This window comes from Artibeus jamaicensis, unplaced genomic scaffold (assembly GCF_021234435.1).
Source record: "Artibeus jamaicensis isolate MK-2021 breed Jamaican fruit bat unplaced genomic scaffold, CSHL_Jam_final contig_648, whole genome shotgun sequence".
Lineage (NCBI taxonomy): Eukaryota > Metazoa > Chordata > Mammalia > Chiroptera > Phyllostomidae > Artibeus > Artibeus jamaicensis.
Window position 1 is genome coordinate 901548 of NW_026521912.1, and position 21655 is coordinate 923202.

Below are 21655 nucleotides of genomic sequence, written 5' to 3' on the forward strand. Positions count from 1 at the left end.
TACCACTGACTGTGCCACCACACCCAGTGCATCCCCTGTGGTACCTGCTGGTCCCCATGCATGTTGTACTGTGGCTGGTCATGAGTGGGGAGACCTTTAATCTTGCATTCATATCTGGCTTCAGCTGAGGGTGGCTCCTCCTCATCCAGAGTGTTCTAGGATCTGGGGCTGAAGCTCAGGCTGGAGACAAAGTCCCTCTGCCAGTATGGGAACAGGGGGATGAGGCAGGCCTTTATGGACAGGCTGGGGACCCCCATAACCCATTTGTAGCCATGCTGCCCATGGGCACAAGTACTGTCATGCAAATGTGCTAGTGTGTCTGTGCATGCACCATCCCAGGAGTGCTCATGCATCCTTGGTGTCCCTGGGTATAAGTGTGAACCTGCATGCACACAGGATATATGAACATATCAAGTCTGCATGCACACTGGGGTGCTGATGTGTGCTTGCCACACATATGTTGGATCTATGAATGCACAAGGGTGCCCAGGCATGTTGGCATGGGTGTGAGCCATGTGCATGCTCAAGTGTCATTAAAGAAGTGTGCATCTTTCCCAGTGGACATGCAATTATGCAGGAGTACCATGAGGACAATTCCACCACAGTGGGTGTGAGCTTATAGACATCTATAGGTGCTGCTGGGGCTCTGGGCCCATTCTCTGCACACGTGTCTATATGTCTGTGTGCATAGGCCCATATATGTGCAGACACTCCCAGGGTCTGAGGGTCTGTGTGCACCCCACTCAAGCCCCTCACCTTTGCCCAGCCCGGAAGCAGCCTCGGGGTCAGCCACACAGGAAGCCACCAGGGGTGTTGGAGTAGCTGTAGCTACAGGGTCTCCCCTGTGCCACACACTCATCCACGTCCTGGCAGCTCCCCAGGGTATGGTCAAAGTCAAAGCCAGAGGGACAGACACAGTGGAAGCTGCCCAGTGTGTTGTGGCAGGAGGCACTGCCACAGGCTTCAGGATACATTCATTCTCATCTGAAGGGAGAGAAGGGGCCAGCCTTCAAACCCCCAGAGACCTCCAACAACAATGCTCCCCCTCCACACACAACAGTTCTTTCAGAGACCAAGGCCAATGTCAAAACTTCCTTCAGCCTCCCATGAGCCCTAGTGCTGTAACTTTCTTTCAAAGCATTTCTTCAAAACTTCCCAGAAATCCTAAATGGATTTCTAAAACAAGGTCTTTCCCCTTCAGCAGTTGTTGATATGTGTGACCAGCCAGTTCTTGGGTGGAAGAGCACCGGGCACTGTAGGGTGTTGAGCAGCATCCCTGGCCCCCACCCACTCGATGTCAGAAGCACTCACTGCATAGTTACGACAACTACAGATGTCTCCAAGACACTTCAAAATGTACCCCAGGGGGCAAAACAGTCCCCATATGAGTACCACTAGCCTAATCAATCCCTGTTTCCCATGAGACCAGCCTGAAGGGCAAGGATGGAGTCTGTTTCTTGGTTCATGTCAGGCATCAGGCAGGTCCTGGGCAAACCATGACCGGAGGAATAAGTAAGCATGAAGAGGAGCATGCAGGCTAAGAACAAGGAATTGGCAGTGCTGGCAATGGTCGGACTAGTCCCCAGGGTCAGGCGCCACAGGTCAGATGGAGGCTCACCATACAGGGCAGGAGGGGGCGCTGGAGAAAAGGCAATGATGGTGAGGTGCAGGAGATGGGGGTGGGGTGGGGGGAGGGACTGTTTCTTCACAGAAGCCACGAGAAGATCTCGTCCTGAAGAGGTGGGCAGCAGGGCCCAGGGCACCAGAAGTGAAGAAGTTGCAGGAGGGCAGCCCCGTCAAGGGCTAAGAGTAGATGCTGGGAGGAAGGGAGAGAGCTGGCAAGGACAGGCTGTCACTGGGAGGGCCTAGAGCAGCAAGGAAAACTGGCGATGGGGAAGGTTGAGGGGAAGGCTAGCCCCTCAGGCCAAGAGCCTCTGCAACAACTCTGGCAAAGAGGTACCACGCGGGCCACCCCTCCCATGCCCAGCCCGTAGCACACAGTCCTAATCAGGCACAGCACTCTTCCCCAGGGATCACATGCTTTCCTAGCAGAGCCCTCCAGGTCAGCACTCCCTAAGAAATGAACTTGAACTTTGTCATACTGGCTCTGCATCCCGGACTTCCTGGCAGTAGGAAATGTGCTATCATCCAGGCCAGCCCATTTGACCTGTAGATAGTTGTAGCTGTCACAATACCCTCCAGGGAGGTGGTTATCAGTCACCCACTCTAGATAGGTGTGCCTCGGCTGATAAGGGCCCGGGCTTCTTGCCAGCCTCTGCCACTCACCAACACACTGGCTCCACTGGGAGTGCAGGGTGAAACCTTAAGGACAGCTGCAGCCGTAGCCTTCTGGCTTGTTCTGACAGCCATACTGGCAGGGATGGGGCCCAGCATATTCGTCCATATCTTTAAGATAGAAAGGGACAGAGGGCTCACCCAAGGTCCTTCAGAACTACCCCCAGGCCGGGATGCCACCCGAAGCTCAGCTCTACCTTCACAGCTGAGCTGTCCAGAGTGAAGCCCTGATAGCAGTCACAGCTGAAGCTGCTGGGAGCATTGTGGCAGTGTTCATGGGTGCCACAAAGGCCAGGCTGGGCCAAGCACTTGTCATTATCTGCAGAGGACAGAGAAGTGGAAAGGCCACCTGGTCATTAGGTGGAACATGTCAGGTACCATGACTCTGGGCCTACCACTCGATCAACCGTGTGGCAAGTCACTTACCCTCTCTATGCCTCCATTTCCCCACTTTGTGAAATGAAATGAGATCTGTAACAGTTCCCACCTCACAGAATTGTCACACACATTTCAGATGACACACATACAGGCAGACATGGCTCACTTCTTCACACAAACACATCAAAATTACAACTAAAGTGCAGAACAACCATCACCCATAACCGTCAAAAACCGAGTTGAATGGAAGTCTGACAAACACAAAATTAAAGAAACCACATCCATTCAGACCAATAGGAGGGGCAGAGACACAGAATGGGCTGGTCCCTCACCCACGTGTGGTGGATAAAAATTTGGGAGGGTTACCTGAGGAGTAAGGATTCCCAGCCCCACACTAGGCCCCTCAGCCCAGGGTTCCAGTACCAGGAAGATAAGTCCCCACAACTTCTGGCTGCAAAAACCAGCAGGGTTTGAGTCAGTGGAAGAAACTTCTGGTGACCAAAACTGTTCCCCTTAAAGAACCTACACATGGACTCACCTACTCAGAGTTGCACCTCTGATGCTACGAGTGCCATGGTGGCAGCTTGAAGGGCACCTGTGGCATACAGGAAGGAACTGAAGTGTCTGACATCAGTGTGCACAGAGGCCTTTGTCCCTTTTCTGAGCCCTCCCCCTGCAGAGCCAGTGGGCTGGTGCCATATCTGAGACACCACCAACCTGGCTAACGCTGTTTGACTCACTTTGGAGATCACCAGACTTTGCCCCACCCAGCTTATGGGACCACACAAGCTGCTTTTCTTTCTTTCTTTTTTTTAAAGATTTTATTCATTTATTTTTAGAGGGGAAGGAGAGAGGGATAGAAATATCAATGTATGGTTGCCTCTCATGTGTCCCCCTCTGGGAACTGGCCTGCAACCCAGGCACGTGCCCTGACTGGGAATCGAACCTTGATTGTCTGGTTCACAGGCCTGCACTCAATCCACTGAGCTACACCAGCCAGGCAAGCTGCTTTTCGACATGAATGAATGGCTGGTCTTGGCTCATGCTTCACAAACAAACAGCTGGCCCCAGTGAGCTCCAGGCCCAGCACTGGCAGCAGCAACTTTAGTTTCACAGTTTGGCTTCATCTGGGAATCTCCCAGCCCAGGACAAGTAGCAGCCATCTCAGATTGCTTTATAGCTCAGGCAGGGTAGCCCTGGGCAGAACACAGGTGGGGGCTGACCTTGGCCTGCTACATTAGGCCACGCTACCAAGATGGAGTCATGGCAGCTCTACCTAATACTTAGAAACAAACACAGGGAGGCTGCCAAAATGAGAAGATAAAGAAACATGGCCCAAATGAAAAAACAGAGCAAAACTCCAGAGAAAAAAACTAAACAACATGGAGATAAGCAATCTATCAGATGCAGAATTCAAAACACTGGTCATAAGGATGCTCAAGGAACTTAGAACTTCAGCAGCATAAAAAAGATCCAGAACAGAAATGAAGGATTCACTAACTGAAATAAAGAACAATTTACAGGGAAATAACAGTAGAGGAGACGAAGCTGAGAATCAAATCAATGATTTGGAACATAAAGAAGCAAAAAACAACCAATCAGAACAACAAGAAGAAAAAAGAATTTAAAAAAATGAAGGTAGTATAAGTAGCCTTTGAGACAACTTCAAACATAGCAACATTCAAGTCATAGGGGGTGACAGGAAGAGCAGAGAAAGAGCAAGAAGTCGGAAATCTATTTGAAAAAATAATGAAAGAAAACTTTCCTAATTTGGTGAAGGAAATAGACATGCAAGTCCAGGAAGCTCAGAGAGTCTCAATCAAGTTGGACCCAAAGAGGCCCACACCAAGATACATTGTAATTAGACTTCCGCCAAGATGGAGACGTAGATGGAGGAACCACCTTGCCTCTGTGCACAACCAAATCTAAGAACAACTATTTTTAACAACAATCACAACCAAGCCACATGGAAAATCGACAATACGGAGTCCAAAGACATCTAAATGCTCAGCTAAAACGGTAAGAGAAGCGAAACCAGCAGCGGAGCAGGTTAGCAAGAAAAAATTCCCGGGTGGTGCGCGGATCGCAAGCAGCCAAAGGCGCTGATTGTGAGCTACCTACAGGAGCGCACAGGGAAGAGGCGCGGCGGGCTGTTTGCGGTCGGTTGGTCGGTCACGCATCTGCGTGTGGAGAAACCAGTGAGAAGGGAAGCCTGCGCGGAGCAGCAGGCTCGCACAATTCCAATAGGATAAACAAGATGGGGCGAGTGCTGTGACTGGACGGGCTGGGCTAGCGGAGAGGACCGCCATTGCCCCTTCTCTGACCACGCCCCCACACACAGCGTCACAAACCAGCGACCTGGGTTGCCCCATCCCGGTAAACAACTAAGGCTTGGCTCCGCTTACTTAACAGTACGAATAGACCAAAAATGGCTCTAGGACAACTCAGAGCCCCAGAACCGATAGATCTAAGCAATGAAGAAATGGCCAGTCTTTCAGATGCACAGTTCAAAACACTGGTTATCAGGATCCTTACAGAACTGGTTGATTTTAGTCACAAATTAGAGAAACATATGGAAGCTAAACTAATTGAAATGAATGGTAATACAAAGGAAACCAATAGTAGTGGAAAGAAAATTGGGACTCAAACCAAGGGAATGGACCAGAAGGAAGAAAAAAATGATCAAACAGAAGAATGAAGAAATAAGAATTCAGAAAAATGAGGAGAGTCTTAGGAACCTCCAGGACATCTTTAAACATTCCAACATCCGAATTATAGGGGTACCAGAAGGGGGAAAGGAACAGCCACCAGTGGAAAACTTCTTTGCACAAATAAGAAAGGAGAATTTCCCCAATCTGGCAAAGGAAATAGACTTCCAGGAAATCCAGGAAGCTCAGAGAGTACCAAAGAAGTTGGACCCAAGAAGGAACACACCAAGGCACATCATCATTACATTAGCCAAGATTAAAATGAAGGAGAGAATCCTAGAAGCAGCAAGAGCTAAGGGGACAGTCACCTACAAAGGAGTTCCCATCAGACTGTCAGCAGATTTCTCAAAAGAGACCTTGCAGGCAAGAAGGGGATGGAAAGAGGTATTCCAAGTCATGAAATCCAAAAACCTACAACCAAGATTGCTCTATCCAGCAAAACTTTCATTTAGAATGGAAGGACAGATAAAGTGCTTCTCAGATAAGACCAAATTCAAGGAGTTCATCATCACCAAGCCCTTATTATATGAAATGTTAAAGGGACTTACCTAAGAAAAAGAAGATAAAAAAGATGAACAGTGAAAGGACAGCAAACTCACAGTTAGTAACAACCACACCTAAAACAAAAGCAAACTAAGAGGACAGCTAGATCAGGAGCAGAACCATAGAAATGAAGATCTCATGGAGGGTTAGCAACAGGGGAGTGGGAGGAGGAGAAGGGGGGAAAAGGTACAGAAAATAAGCAGCATAGACAGTAGATAGAAAATAGATAGGGGGGAGGGTAAGAATAGTAGGGGAAATACAGAATCTAAAGAATTTGAGACACGTGTGCATGAACTAAAGGGGGAAATGGGGGGAGGGGTATGCAGGGTGGAGGGGAATGGAGGGGGGGAATAGAGCAAATGTAATGGCATAATCAATAAAAAAAATTTTTTTAAAGATACATTGTAATTAAAATTCCAGAGGTTAAATATAAAGAGAGAATGTTATAAGTAACAAGAGAAAAGAAGACAGTTACCTACAAAGGAGTGCCCATAAGGCTATCAGCTGATTTCTCTAAAGAAACCTTACAGGCAAGAAGGGGCTGGAAAGAAGTCTCTGAAGTCATGAAAGGCAAGGACCTACATACAAGATTGCTCTATCCAGAAAAGCTATCATTTAGAATGGAAGGGCAGATAAAGTGCTTCCCAGACAAGGTAAAGCTAAAGGAGTTCATCAACACCAAACCATTATTATATGAAATGCTAAAGGGACTTATTTAAGAAAAAGAAGGTCAAAGCTATGAACAGTAAAATGACAACAAACTCAAAACCATCAACAACTGAATAAAAAAAAACTAGGGAAACAAGTAAAACAGGAACAGAATCATAGAAATGGAGATCACATGGAGGGTTATCACCTGAAAGGGGAAAGGGGGAGAGTGGGGGAAAAGGTACAGGGAATAAGCGGCACAAATGGTAGGTACAAAATAGACGGCAGGGGGAGTTAAGAATTGTATAGGAAATGGAGAATCCAAAGAACTTATACGCAAGACCAATGGACATGAACTAAGAGGGAGAGGGGGGATTGCTGGAGGGAACGGGGGTACCGGGTGGAGGAGAGCAAAGGGAAAAAAACTGGGACAACTATAATAGCATAATCAATAAAATAGACTTAAAAAATAAGACCCACCTCACTGACCTTTGGTGGGAATCAAATTAATCTAATCGTGTCAAGGGCTTAGGACAGTGCCTGGCATGGGAATGAAAGATTCATAAAATCCTTTTTCCTTTTCCTTGGGAACGTGCCTTGGTATAACTGTGGTGTTCTGTCCTCATGGAAACCTGACCGCAGTGGGATGTCAGTCAGTGTTAGAGACTGAATGTTTGTGCCCTACCCCCAAATATATGCTGATGCCCTAGGTCCTAATGTGATGGTATTCGGAGATGGGGGGCCTTTGGGAGGCACTTAGGGCTAGATGAAGTCATGAGGGTGGGGCCCCATGATGAGTTAGGACCTTTGCCACACCAGGGGTCTTGCTCTCTCTCCACATTGTGAGCACACATAAGACAGTTGTCTACAAGCCAGAAAGAGAGTCTTTGGAAGCTGACCCTACTGGCACCTTGATCCTAGACTCCAGGCTCCAGAACTGTGAGAAATAAATGTCTGTTGTTTAAGTCACTTGGGTTATAGTATTATGCAGCCCGAGTTACCAGGCAACATTGGTATGGTGGCAATGTGTGTAGCTGGTAAACTGCATTTGGACTGGGGTTACAGGCAATGAACAATACATTTCAGGGTAGAAAATCCCAGTTTTGGCTTCTCTGAGTAGGGAGATGGTTGATACCAGGTACATCCCTTTGGGGACTTAGGGTCTTTCGTGGGTGCAAGAGGCACTTGGAACGTGGGGCTTCTAAGCCACAGTGGCTCTTGCAGCTACATGTGGTCTCGTCCCTCACGTCTGAGCTGTCACTTGAGAGGCCAGAGAGACTAGCCCTAGGTTCCCACCAGGATCCTGCCAGAGAGATAGATACATCCAGTGCCACCTGCAGATTCTCCCCTTGCATTAGGCCAACTGAACCAAGGGTCAGGGTGGCCTATTGTGGTCATGAAAGTGTGATCTTTTAGTTCAGTCATCAGTAAACTGGGGCCCCACAGGACAATTCTGGCCCACCACCTCTTCATGTAAATAAAGTTTATTGGCATACAATCATGCCCATTCATTTATGACATATTATCTATGGCTGCTTTTGAGCTACAATGGCTGAGTTGAGTAATTACAACAGGTACTATATGGACCACAGAATTGACAATATCCACTAACAAGCCCTTTATAGATAATGTTTGTCAACCCTTGACCTAGTTAGTACACCTAACTAGGGTGACCTAAGACCACCCACCAAGAGTATGGGCTTTGCAGGTGTTCATGAATGATCTGGAGCCTTCAGTCTGTGGTAAGTATGCAGTGGAGAGCCTGGCTGAGATTTTAAACTCTATTCTAGAGAGAGAAGTCCTGGGTGAGCTTGTTGTACTTCAGGCACACATGGGACATGTGTATGTGGGTACATAGGCTTGTGTGTGTATGCACATATGAAAGCCCCTAGACACTATTAAGAAAGTGAGGTTTCGGACTTCCGCCAAGATGGATGCATAGGTGGATATGCTGTGCCTTCTCACACAACCAAGTTTAGAGACAACTAAATATTAGCAACAGAAAACATAGCCAGAACATGGAAAATTGAACTTTTCTGAAGTCTGTTAACAACAAATTCTTCAGCCTGACCGGTAAGGGGCGAAACCAGCAGCTGGTGGAGAGGGGTTGCACAGGAAAACTCGGTCAGACGACTCAGGCGCGCGGAATCCAGGCGCAGGGTTGGACCTAGTGAGCGACCGAGCGAGCGACCAAGTGAGCGACCGCCGGGAAACAGCGAGGGAGCACAGCTGCGGGTTGACTGTGGTCGCGCATTTGTGCACGGATAGACAAGCGAGGGAGTGGGCGATTGGACTGGAACCCAGCGGGTCCCCACAGGAAGTGGCAGGGAGGGTGCCGCCATTTCCCTGCTCTGACCCCACCTCCACATACAGCATCATAACCCAGTGACTCTGAGTGGCCCGGCCCTGGTGAACCACCTAAGGCACTGCTCCTCACCCAGCTGCACAAAACAGCAGAGGGGGTTGCTCGCCATTTCCCCCGCTCTGACCACGCCCCCACATACAGCGTCACAACCCAGCGACCCGGGAGTCCAAGGCTCCGCTCCTCACATTTAAAGGGCCCGAACAGACCAAAAATGGCTCAAGAAGATCTCAAAGCCCCAGAGCCAATAGATCTAAGTGATGAAGAAATAGCAAAACTCTCGGGCGCACAGTTTAAAACATTGGTGATCAGGATCCTCACAGAACTGGTTGATTATACCGACAAATTAGACAAATATATGAAGAGGAAACTAATTGAAATGAATGGAATTGCACAGGACACCAATAGCAATGAAAAGGAAACTGGGACTCAAATCAATGGAGTGGACCAGAAGAAAGCAAATAATGGCCAAACAGAAAAGAGTCAAGAAGCAAGAATTCAAAGAAATGAGGAGAGTCTTAGGAACCTCCAGGACATCTTTAAACGCTCCAACATCCAAATTATAGGGGTACCAGAAGGGGGAAAGGCACAGCCACCAGTGGAAAACTTCTTTGAACAAATAATAAAGGAGAATTTCCCCAATCTGGCAAAGGAAATAGACTTCTAGGAAATCCAGGAAGCTCAGAGAGTACCAAAGAAGTTGGACCCAAGAAGGAACACACCAAGGCACATCATCATTACATTAGCCAAGATTAAAATGAAGGAGAGAATCCTAAAAGCAGCAAGAGCTAAGGGGACAGTCACCTACAAAGGAGTACCCATCAGACTGTCAGCAGATTTCTCAAAAGAGACCTTACAGGCAAGAAGGGGCTGGAAAGAGGTATTCCAAGTCATGAAATCCAAAAACCTACAACCAAGATTGCTCTATCCAGCAAAACGTTCATTTAGAATGGAAGGACAGATAAAGTGCTTCTCAGATAAGACCAAATTCAAGGAGTTCATCATCACCAAGCCCTTATTATATGAAATGTTAAAGGGACTTATCTAAGAAAAAGAAGATAAAGAAACATGAACAGTGAAAGGACAACAAACTCACAGTTATTAACAACCACACCTAAAACAAAAGCAAACTAAGAGGACAGCTAGATCAGGAGCAGAACCATAGAAATGAAGATCTCATGGAGGGTTAGCAACAGGGGAGTGGGAGGAGGAGAAAGGGGGAGAAGGTACAGAAAATAAGCAGCATAGACAGTAGATAGAAAATAGATGGGGAGGGCAAGAATAGCATGGGAAATATAGAATCTAAAGGAATTGAGACACATGGTCATAAACTAAAGGGGGGATAACGGTGGGGATGGGGGGGTAGGGTGGAGGGGAATGAAGGGGGGAATAGAACAACTGTAACAGCATAATCAATAAAAAATTTAAAATAAAAAAAAATTTACAAACACAAACATATAACCCTAGGGGTAAAATACTAAAACTAATAATAAATTAATTATTTCTGGGAATAAAAGTAAATAGGAATGAGCTTGCATGAAAAAAATAAAATAAAATAAAATCTTTTAAAAAAAACTTTATTTAAAGGAGCCCTGGCTGGTGTAGCTCAGTGGATTGAGCACAGGCCTGCAAACCAAAGGATTGCAGTTTGATTCCCAGTCAGGGTACATTCCTGGGTTGCGGGACACATGAGAGGCAACCATACATTGATATTTCTCTCCTTTTTTCCTTCCCTTCCCCTCTAGAGATAAATAAATAAAATCTAAAAAAAACCCTTTATTTAAGAAAGTGAAAAGACAAACAGAATGGGAAAAATCATTTGTAAATCATATATCTAACAAAAGTTTTATATCCAGAATACATATATAAAACACTCAGAACTCAACAGGAAAAGCAAACAACCCAATTTAAAAATGGGCAAAAGCCCTGACCAGTGTGGCTCAGTTGGTTGGGCATCATTTTGCAAAGTGAAAGGACACTGGTTTGATTACTGATCAGGGCACATGCCTAGGTTGCAGATTTGGTCCCCAGTCGGGTTCTGTATGAGAGGCAATCAATAGGTGTTTTTCTCTCACATTGATATTTCTCCCACTCTTTCATCCTCTCTTCCCTTCTCTCTAAAAATAAATAAAACCTTTAAAAATAAAATAAAAAAATTAAAATGAGCAAAAAGCATGAATAGACATTTCACCAAAAGATATGCAAATGGCTATTAAGAATGTAAAAATGTTCAACTTCATTAGTCATTAGGGAACTGCAAATCAAAGCTACAATGAGATACCACTTTGTACCCACTAGGATGATATAACTTTTACAATGGAAAATAAGTGTAGACCAGGATGTGGAGAAACTGGAACCTTTGTGTGTTGCTGGTGGGAATGTAAAATGGTTCAGACCCAGCAGCATACAATTTGGCAGTTCCTCAAAAAGTCAAACATAAAATGAGCACCCTGGCCGGGTAGCTCAGTTAATTACAGCATTGTCCCAATATGCCAAGCTATCAGGTTCGCTCTCTGGTCAAGGCACATACAAGAAACAACCAATGAGTGCATAATAAATGGAACAAAAAATTGCTTCTCTCTCTCCCCCTCCCTTTCTCTAAAAATCAATAAATTTAAAACAATTAAAAAATTTTAAAACTCCATAGAATTAGTACATGACCCAGCGATTCCAGGAGTGAGACAAACTATTTTATGAAGACTGGTGATGGAATTTGCTCAGTGAAAAATGACCATGGCTTCCTTGTTCAAAACAAAAAATTTCAAGATAGTGACAGCAGAGTATAAAAGCAAGCCGGGGGCCCTTCAGAGTACAGAGCCCTCAAGTCTAACTGCTGGGAAGGGCTGCTAGGACTGCAGTCTTCAACTTCACAAACTGGCCCTACAAGGTTACACGTCCAAGGTCAACATTCATGTTAAAGTCTCCCCACCTTGTGATAGTCAAGAAACTCAGCACACCACCATATTTGTTGATGGTGATTTTCTTTTTCCCCAATATTCTACGGAATAGGGGAGGGATGAAATATTTTTCAAGCATCTGGATTTACAGCTCCCACCACCATATACAGAGGAAATCAGCCTTTTGATCTTAAATCTCTCCCTTCCTTCACCATTTCTTTGAGTTTCCAAACAGTGCTACACAGAACAAAAGGTATGCTGTCCCTGGGTGCTAACATTGGTGTCTGGTTGGGTGCACATGCTCAGCTAATATTGCTGCAAGAAAGAAAAAGAATGAATTGCTGGCTGGCTGGATGGATGGATGGATGGGTGGGTGGATGGATGGATGGATGAATTTGGTACACTGCCTAGAAAGAGTTCAGGTTCAAAGATCAGAATGTCTGGGCTCAAAGCCAGTTTCTATCATTTACTAGGTGGCACCTCTCAACAAGTCCCTTACCCTACTGAGCCCAGGTTGCCACATCTGAGAAAGAGGAGCTTCAGAGGAACAGCTCCTTCATGGGGCTGTTGGGATGGGCAAGTGAATGACAAGTACAAATGCTCACGACAGTGGCGAGGCACCATCACTGGCACCAGTACACTGCTGGTAGTTACTATGATGCTCAAATGAGAGTAAGGTGAGTGAGGTGATGCTTGAAGGATAGGTGGGGCTGTTACTTCTGTCTTTGTCTTATCACTGTAAGCTCTCAGCTTCTGGCAGTTTTTTCCCAGAGGGAGAAGGGCAGCACTGCTGTGGGAAAGCCAGGTCATTTCTGAGAGGGAACAACCCCAGAGGCTGAGCCACTGGGAGCAGGAGGCAGCAGAGATGGGCATGGATGGGTGTTCCAGGGCAGCCTGCACACCCTGCCGCTGGGCTCCAGCAGCAAGGCAGGTGGTCGGGCTCTCAGGGCATCTCAGGCACCAGTACCTGAGGAGAAGGTAAGGCTGTGCAAGAAAGCAAGGTGGGAAGGTAGGGTCCAGGCTCACCCTCACAGATGTGTGTTGCCTCCTGGAGATGGTAGCCAGGGGCGCACTTGTACAGAAAGCTGCCGAACGCATTGACATACTTGCCTCTCTGGCAGAGCCCTGGCAGGTTCTGGCACTCGTCAATATCTGTCAGGAAGTGAGAAGTCTGAGCTTGGAAGCTAAACCCATGGAGGACTTGGGGACACCAGTGTCCTGGGCTGGGCTCTCCAGGGCCCTGGAGGAGCCTGTCCTGCTTCTTCAGGACTACCTGGGAGTTGCTAGATACTGGAGACCACACCCAGACCCTGTGGGTCAATGTCACCCTGAATTTATCCCCTTTTCCTTCACCTGATAGTCATTCCATTCATTGCAAGGACTTCCCAATGGACTTTGTCAATCTCACCCTGCCCTGTGCATAGAAGGATGAATTGATGCATGCAGGATCAGTGGGTGGGTAGACAGAGTGGGAGTAGTGGATGAGTGAATGAGCAAGTGGGTCAATGGACAAAAAGGTGGATGAGTAAATGGATGCGTGGCTGAGTTGGCAGGTGTGTAGATGAATGAATATATGGATAGGGGGGTGAGCTGGTGGATGAATATATGAATGAATGTATATAAATGTATGGATAGATGAACAGAAGGAAAGATGAAGGATGCATGAGGAGTGGATGGACAGATCAACAGGTGAAAGAAGAGATGGCTAAAAGAAAAGACAAAAATTCACCACAAACTAAAAACACTATTTGGTCTCACTGTTGGGCTTCCAGGCAAGAGGACCTGGGTCTCCTCCCAACACTGCCCACCTCTGCTTGGTGAAGCAGTGATGAAAGAAAGGTAAATCAGTGGTACACGGTGGATGAAATGCTAAGACCTCACCTTCCAGGATAACAGTGATGGAGTTGGGCCAGAAGCCCTCGCCACACGGACATAAAGTCCTGTATTCGGCTGCAAGGGAAATAGGCTCTTGTGAGGGGCAGAGGGACAGGGCACTCTGGTAAAGCCTGGGGAGGGGAGACAACTGCTAAGACAGGCTCGAGAGGATGTCCTGCATCCGTTTACCACACCAACTGCCTCCAACTTTTTACCTCCCCAGCCACTCAGGGCCAGGCAACACTGGCTTGTCCTGGGGTGGGGGGACCCAGCACCTGTGTATGTGTGTAAACACATATCCACATTCAACATGTAAGCAGATAGATAGTGTGGTAGTAGCTGGGGATGTGGAGGAGGGATTCTTTCTGATCTCAAACCAGACCCCGGTGTGATCTCGTTTCTCCCACAAAAGGAAGACCCTGAACATTCTTTCTCCCTCTCCCTCTCACACACACCCCCCTGAATAATAGGTGGTTAGGTAGACAGGTGACTCCCTGTTTCCCACTGGAGGCCTTTGCACATTCTGTTCCCCTGTATCTCATACCCTTCCCTCTACTCTGCCTGCAAAACTTCTACTCATGCTCCAAACTTTCACTCAAGCCTCTTGCCTTGAGAAGTCTTCCCTTACCCCCTTCCTCTGCAGGCTTCCCCCTAAGCCATCACTGTACCTCAAACAGACCCCTACAATGGTTCTATTCTCAGTCCTAGGACCAGGTTCATGGGTGAGGAACACTGTACAGCCACTGTGGTTTATCATTTTTTGAGTCCTGTCGGGAGCTGGCCAGCAACCGTCCCTTGACAAGGTCAGGACAGTTGAGATGCATCTGTAAGGCAGAGGCTACTGTGGCTGGATTTCCTGTCTATCTCTCCTTACATGTTTGTTTGGGTGATCAAAAGGTGGTGGGATTGTTAGACACTTGTATTTCAGGTTCATCGATTAGCATAATTCCAATGAAGTTGTACAAAATAATTTCTTGACCAGAGAACAAAATCCCCTCTAATGAAATAGCCCCTGAATGTCTAAAAGTTGTTGGAGTAACAGCCTCTCCTTTACCTTAAATAAGAATATATATCAATTAGACAGGCAAAGAAATAGCCATTACAAACTAAGTACGTAGAAACAGTTACTAGGGAGTCAGAGTTTGTAGTACACAGAGAAACATTTTAGACAGAAAAGGCTAGATAGCTAAGTTAGACAGCACAAAGGCCTTATAATAAATTTCCTATTACCTCTACTCAATCTAGTGTATCCTTTTGCCCCATGACAAATTCTGAGAACTTTAATATACAATAAGACGTTCAAATTCTGTACATACAGCTATTTTTAATTGCCTGATTTATGGCTCTTCTGGTCAAAATAATCTTTGTTTATTATAACTGAATCTATGGGAACTTTCGTATTTTTCCTGGTTACCTTTGTATTGATTTTTTTCTGCTTAACTGATCATGCTATACTGCAAATGTTAATCACTACCTAAAATGAAAATATAAAAACCTGCTTGCACTTGCAATAAACAAAACAGAGCTTCACTGTCCTTTGAGGCATGTTGTCATCTGTTACCCATCGCCAACGCCTTACCCACCTTCGGGAATCCCTGGACCCTGCTGTGGCTGGTCCGCGGCAGAGTCCCCAGCCCCAAAGAACCCTAACACAGAGGAACCCTCAATGTTTGGAGGTGATAGCCAAGTAGTCAATGTTTGCTGACTGTCTGAGCCCATGAGTGAATATAAACATACAGAGAAGAATCTATAGGAAGACACCTTGGAGAGAGGCCCAGATAATGAACTTCTGAGAATACACTGTGTAACTCAGGCTCAGCCACTCCCTGTCTGGTTCCTAAGCATCCCTCACCTAGCAGAGATGACTCCCTAATCCCAGAGAAGACCAGGACTGGGGCTAGGTCTCTGTGACTCAGGCCACAGCGCTTGCCTGCCCCACCCTTTGGGACTCACTGGTGTTGGCCATAGGACACAGCTCTCAGGGGCTGCCCCAGGCTTGGCCCAGCGAGCAACAGCAGGACGCACGGAGGACGCCAACCCCAATCTCAGCACTTCAGGAAATGCCACCATCCCCTTGGTAGTGCATGTCAAGAAAACGGTTTCCGAGCCAGGTGTCTGAACAGACAGAAGGGATGGTTAGCAGGTACCAGAAGAGAGATGGTGTATGTGTATGTGTGTGCATGTGTATCTGCATGTGTGCATGTGTGTGTCAGATGTGTGTTTCTGAACAAAAAATCATGCAGGGGCCAAGCAGACAAGACTTGTGTGGGTGTGTCTGTGTGTGTCTAGAGGAGAAGGCTGTATTTCAGCAGTCAACAGGGATGATCACTCTGGCCAGGGGCAGCGAGGACCTGTTTGTCAGGAGCAGGTGGATTTGAGCAGGATGACAGACCAGGGTGACCAGGCTGTAATTCCACCCAGCTCACGGAACTGAGTAGCTACTCACCCACACAGCCAACCCTGCTGGGGTTCAGCTCAAAATCCTGGGAGCAGTTGCAGAGGTAGCTGCCAGGGGTATTGACACACACTGCATTGATGCAGTTTAGGGGGTCTGCACACCCGTTGACATCTGTGGAGTGGGGCTCCATCAGTAGGGAGCCAGCCCTCCCTCAGCCCACATCCCTGCCACCTTTCGCTGGGGGAACTGAAGCCCTGGGTGTTGGGGGTTGTGCTGTGGCCCGTGCCCTCCCCAGGGTAGAAAGCCAAGGTGACAGCAGCCTTGGGGTCTGCCCTGCCCTGTAGCCAGCACTTAGAACATGCTTTCACACTAGTCATTGGCAAACTACGACCTGTGGGCCGAATCCAGCCCCGGCTTTTTGCGTCAGTAAAGTGTTATTGGTACACAGCCACACCCACTCAATCGCCTGTCAGCTTTCAAGCTACAGTGGCAGAGCTGAATGTCTGTGAGAGAGACCACATGGCCATAGGACACAGCTCGAAGGGGGTGCCCCAGGCTTGGCCTAGCAAGCAACAGCAGGATGCACAGAGGACGCCAACCCTGATCTCAGCACAGCAGGAAAAGCCACTGTCCCCTTGGTAGTGCACGTCCAGAAAACAGTTTTTGAGCCAGGTGTCTGAACAGGCAGAAGGGACAGATGAACACAAAATCAAAGATATTTTACTATCTGGCCCTTAACTGAAAATGTCCACTGATTCTGTTTTGTTTAAATACTCACCGGAGGATATGTTTATTGATTTCAGAGAGAGAGGAAGGGGGAGAAAGTGAGAGGGAAACACTGATGTGACAGAGAAACATGAATTGGTTGCCACTCCTAAGGGTACACAGAACAATGCTTCAACCATCTGAGCCACCCAGCCAGGGTTTTAAACACACAATTGGGAGACCACCTGGACAGGTTGGTGGAGGGAGCTGACCTTCATTCATTCACTTACTGCATTTATTCAGGGGGCGACAGATGACAATGAAGGTCAATGGGAACAAAGGACAATCAGACAAGGCCTACCCCAGGTAGCTCTAGAAGAGATCTGAGGGCAGTGAGGGAGTGAGCCATGACCCCTAAGCCTCCTGTGTCACCCACCTCCAGCCGTACTGGCCCCACACCTGTGCAGGTGCTGCCGCCATCGTCCAGCTCATATCCCTCATCACAGATGCAGTGGAACATTCCAGGCAGGTTCTCACAGCTCCTGAACACACCGAGGTTGCCCAGCATGCACTCATCCACGTCTGTGGGAATCCCAGGTCAGCCTGCCTGGCCTGTGGGGACCTGCTGCTACGTTCCAGCCCCAGTGGCCCGGGCCTCACCCTGGCAGGCACAGTGGTCCTCCGAGGGGCTGAAGGCCACCTCACACTCGCAGCAGAAGCTGCTGGGGTATTGAGGCACTGCCCATCCTCACGGAGGCCCACATCCTCTGCATATTCGTCCCTGTTTGCAGGCTCCAGAGGCAGAGGGATGGGGCTCAGCTGGCCAGGACCTGTACAGGGTGGACAGATGGCCCTCGTGACTCAAACCCTTCACTATCACCTGAGATTCCAGGAGCACTGGGAACTCAGACCCCAACCGGGTGGGCAGGTGACCAACCCAGGGCTGGGGAACAAGTGCCTGGGACTGATCCCTGGGATCCCAGCCAAGGGGCAGACAGGGGACCTGCACACACAGGATCCAGCGTAGAGGGTCACTGGGAAGTGAGCAGGTTGCTCCCCATTTCCAGAAGGCTTCCTGCATTCAGAGCGAGGGGTGGGAAGACTGCCCTAAGTGACTGGGTTTGGCCTATACATCACTGGCTGGTGGTGCATGTCTAGCACCCATTGAGTCACAGGGGTCCATGTGAGTCAGGAAACCAACTGACCATGGTGGTCACCTCAGAATCCAGCCACAGGGTTGCCTTCTTGGGTCCCCATCTCCAGAACTCACCTTCATAGGAGAAGCTGTCACCAGTGAAGCCTGGGCAGCAGGCACAGTAGCAGGAGCCATGGGGGTTGAGTCAGTCAGCAACCGGGCCACACTGGTGCTCCTGGAGGGCACACCCATCCATGTCTGCAGGACTGCAGGCCTATGGCCCCCAGTGTGCACCGAGGGGTTTCCAGGGCAGACCATCTAGCCTCGGCCCTGACCAGTCCCCACAGGCACCCTGAGCCCTGCCCCCACCTCACTCAGCTGCCCTGCCCAGACCACCCCTCTCTAGGCATTCACCACGGCATTCAAAGCCATCCCCCACCCAGCCGGGCTGGCACCTATAGCTGAAACTACCCAGGAGGATGAGGCAGGAGGTGTGGCTATCACAGCTGTGTCCTCCCAGCTCACACTTGTCTATGTCTGAGAGGAGAGGGACCTAGTTACGGGGGTCAAGACCAGTAGAGGGACCGAGCACCCCCACAAGGCCAGGGCCTCATAGAAACAGAGCTTTGGGTACAGAGTGGGGAGACTCAGTGTGGGGGTTAGGGAAAGGGTCAGGACCCCTTAGGACACGGCTGAGCCAGGCAGGTATGTCCACCTCCCCCCAGAGCCAAGAGGAAAACCACCAACCCTGACAGGCATGACTCCCTGCAGCCCTTAGAAATAATCTAAAATGGAGGCATGAGAGACTTAAAGTAAACATGAAGAGAGTCTGTCCTATACCTGAAATGAATATAATATTGTATATCAACTGTAATTAAAAGTGAATTTAAAAAAAGAGTAGGGGTGTGGGGCCAGGTGGAGGTGGGAGAAGCAGGCACAATAAAAAAGGAGTGACGGCCCTAAAGTACATGTCCCCCACTAGCGCAGGACGCCCTTCTAAACCAGCAATTCTGCCTTGCCTCCACGTTCTCTGCAGTGCTCAGACACCACCTAAGTGAGCTCCTATTTACTGGGTTTTTCTTCCCTCTGCCCCCCATTTTTACTCACATAAATATATTTTAACAGAAAGGCTTATGTCAACACCAAGTCTCTGAAAAGGTCAAGTCATCCTGACTTCACCTTAAAGATAAGGTCATCCTGGATGACGGTGGGCCCAATGACTGGCGTCCTTTGAAACGAGGGAGATTTGGAGACAGAGAGAACGCCATGCGATGACAGATACAGATTGGAGTGACGCATTTACAAGCCAAGGAACGCAAAGGATGATGGCCACCACCGGAAGCCAGGAGAGGCATGGAACAGACTTTCCCTCGGAGCCCCTAGGAAGGAACCAACCCACTGACACCTTGATTTCAGACTTCAGAGGCCCCCAGAACCAATTGTTTTGGAGAGGGAAGATTCTGGAGGTCTTCAGGCCCCAGGTTTGCGGTAATAGGCTATGGCAACCTACCCAGTTCAAACAGTAGCTTTTGAAGAGCCCACAGGCCGATTCCATATCCCTGAAAATCATCCTGTTGTGTGTTTTGGGAAGGGCTGTGGGCACTTGGGGCTCCGGCGCTCCCCTCACTGAGCTGTTTGTCAAGGGAGGCCCCAGGAGCACTTCACTGGGTCCTGTTCCTGCATGAACTGGAGCTCCCAGCAGAAATCTCTATGAATGAGGTCTGTCACACGCTGCCTCAAGGGACAGGGCAGCCCCCACACCCCCTGAGCTGGCCCCTCAGAACCCCTCCACCTGCATGCTGACACCCACTCACTGGAGCAGCCCGTGGTCCCCTCCCTGATGACATAGCCCAGCTGGCAGTGGCAGGCAAAGGAACACTTTATGTTCTCACAGTCCCTGTGGAGGCAGATGTGGGGGCTCAAGTCACACTCGTTCACATCTGCAGGGTGACAGGGAAGGAAGCAGATGAGCACAGAGAGGGTATACCTGCATCGCTGAGGGTCCTGCTGCACAGATGTCCTGGCTCCCTTGGCCCGTCTCCGGGGGCGGGGAGCTCCCGCCGGTGCCAGCGGGCATGTATTTGATGCCGCTGTGTTATACCAGAGTTTTACTGAGCACACTGGACACATACTTCCAAAAGGATTTTATGGCCAAAACATTTAGAGAATACAGAGTTAAACAAAGCTAACCAGGTTTGCTCCTGCATGCCTTCTTAGAGCCTTGTGCCAACATGGATCTACAAGAAAGGTATGATGTGGGCAGCATTCCCTACATTTCTTTGGTTCCAAGGCCATTTCCTTAAGTGCTTCCTAAAGACTCCTGTGATCTGGAGCCCTCTAAGCTGCACTGGACTGCACATGTCCTGTTGGGAAGCAATTACATTCTTTCTTCCTGGAAATTCCCCACTTGGTCCTCAGCTCTGTCCTGGTGGGGCACCCAGTGCACTTCACCCCCAGACTAGTAACCTGCAGCCAGAAGAAAAGTGATTGGGGCTCAAAGAACACAATCCTGAGTGTCTTTCCATGTTGCTCCCCAATCCCCTGCAAAAAACCTCTCAGCCAGCCCCAAATGTAAAATATGACTCTTGGAACAGGGCATGAACTTCTGATACACACCCTGTACACAGTGAGTGTTCAACAAACATACTTCAAAAGAACAAGGTTTGGGGGCTCTGCTACTATGAACAACATCCCACGGGCTTTGACGCTGGCTCAGGACACGGAGGGCCAACAGCAGACCGCCACGCACTGCTGAAAAACCTGCTCGCCCTTGCCGGTGTGTGTGACAGGGGTGCAGGCTGGTCTCTATCGCGCCCACCTCATAGAAAGCCTACTGTGTCGGTTTTGACACTGCCTTCTCCACCTTGCTGTCCCAGATTCTCACCAACACATCTTCATGTCCAGCGTGGCCACGAAGCCGTCATAGCACAAACAGTGGAGACTCCCAGGGACGTTGGTGCACTGGCCACCGTCACAGATGTCCAGATTCCCTTCACACTCATCCACGCCTGGGGCAGCAGGATAGGGGCTGGGCTGCAGGCAGGCTGGGATGGAGGTGGAGCCCCAGGGACCCTCCCCCGGGGTCAGGGCCTGTGCCTTGTCTAGCTGGCTTTGCCTTGGCTCCCCCATCCCAGGCAGTGGGGGTGGGAGGCCCTGTACAGGCCACCTGCACACACCCTCCCATCCGGCATCAGTGAGAAGCCGTGTCCACAGCCACACCAGTAGCCACCCTCAAAGTTAATGCAGAGCACGGCACACCTCGGTTGCTTGCAAGGCATTTGTTGATGTCTGCTTGGGTGGGGGGGTAGAGGGGGAGGGGCAGGGCCAGGGAAGAGGGTCAAGCAGGGAGCTGAGGAGCTGATCGGGGCCGGGGCTGAGGACAGGGGGTTGCGGTTGGGACCAGGGGCTGGAGGGTGACATCCATGTGCGGCAGGTGGATGCAGCCCTCGTGGTCAGGTGTGTTCTGGAAGCCGGCATGGCAGGAGCACTGGAAGGTGCTGATGATGTTGACGCACTGGCCATGGGGACACAGGCCATCACTCAGGGATCACTCATCCACATCTGTTGGGGTAGCAATGGCTGCCTGGGACCCAGCATGTACAGATGGGCGAGGGGCTCTTTCCGCCGTATGCACAACCCTGAGACACACAGACATACATGCATGCTGATGAGCTCATGGTGTAGGCAGCCACACACAAACACTCACCCTTG

The 21655-nt window shown here is 49.0% G+C and overlaps 1 protein-coding gene across 1 annotated transcript in view; it reads right to left on the bottom strand.

The window, feature by feature from the left end:
* The window catches only part of FBN3 (fibrillin 3), a 96326-nt gene that overhangs the window by 3456 nt on the left and 71215 nt on the right, over positions 1 to 21655 (bottom strand). The window contains 18 exon segments of the mRNA XM_053670928.1: positions 31 to 195; positions 757 to 970; positions 973 to 984; positions 2287 to 2431; positions 2499 to 2614; positions 12858 to 12983; positions 13713 to 13781; positions 15660 to 15821; positions 16153 to 16275; positions 17269 to 17391; positions 17470 to 17538; positions 17541 to 17639; positions 18080 to 18109; positions 18359 to 18481; positions 19759 to 19889; positions 20832 to 20952; positions 21111 to 21210; positions 21363 to 21507. Coding sequence (XP_053526903.1) covers positions 31 to 195; positions 757 to 970; positions 973 to 984; positions 2287 to 2431; positions 2499 to 2614; positions 12858 to 12983; positions 13713 to 13781; positions 15660 to 15821; positions 16153 to 16275; positions 17269 to 17391; positions 17470 to 17538; positions 17541 to 17639; positions 18080 to 18109; positions 18359 to 18481; positions 19759 to 19889; positions 20832 to 20952; positions 21111 to 21210; positions 21363 to 21507 — 2073 coding nt within the window.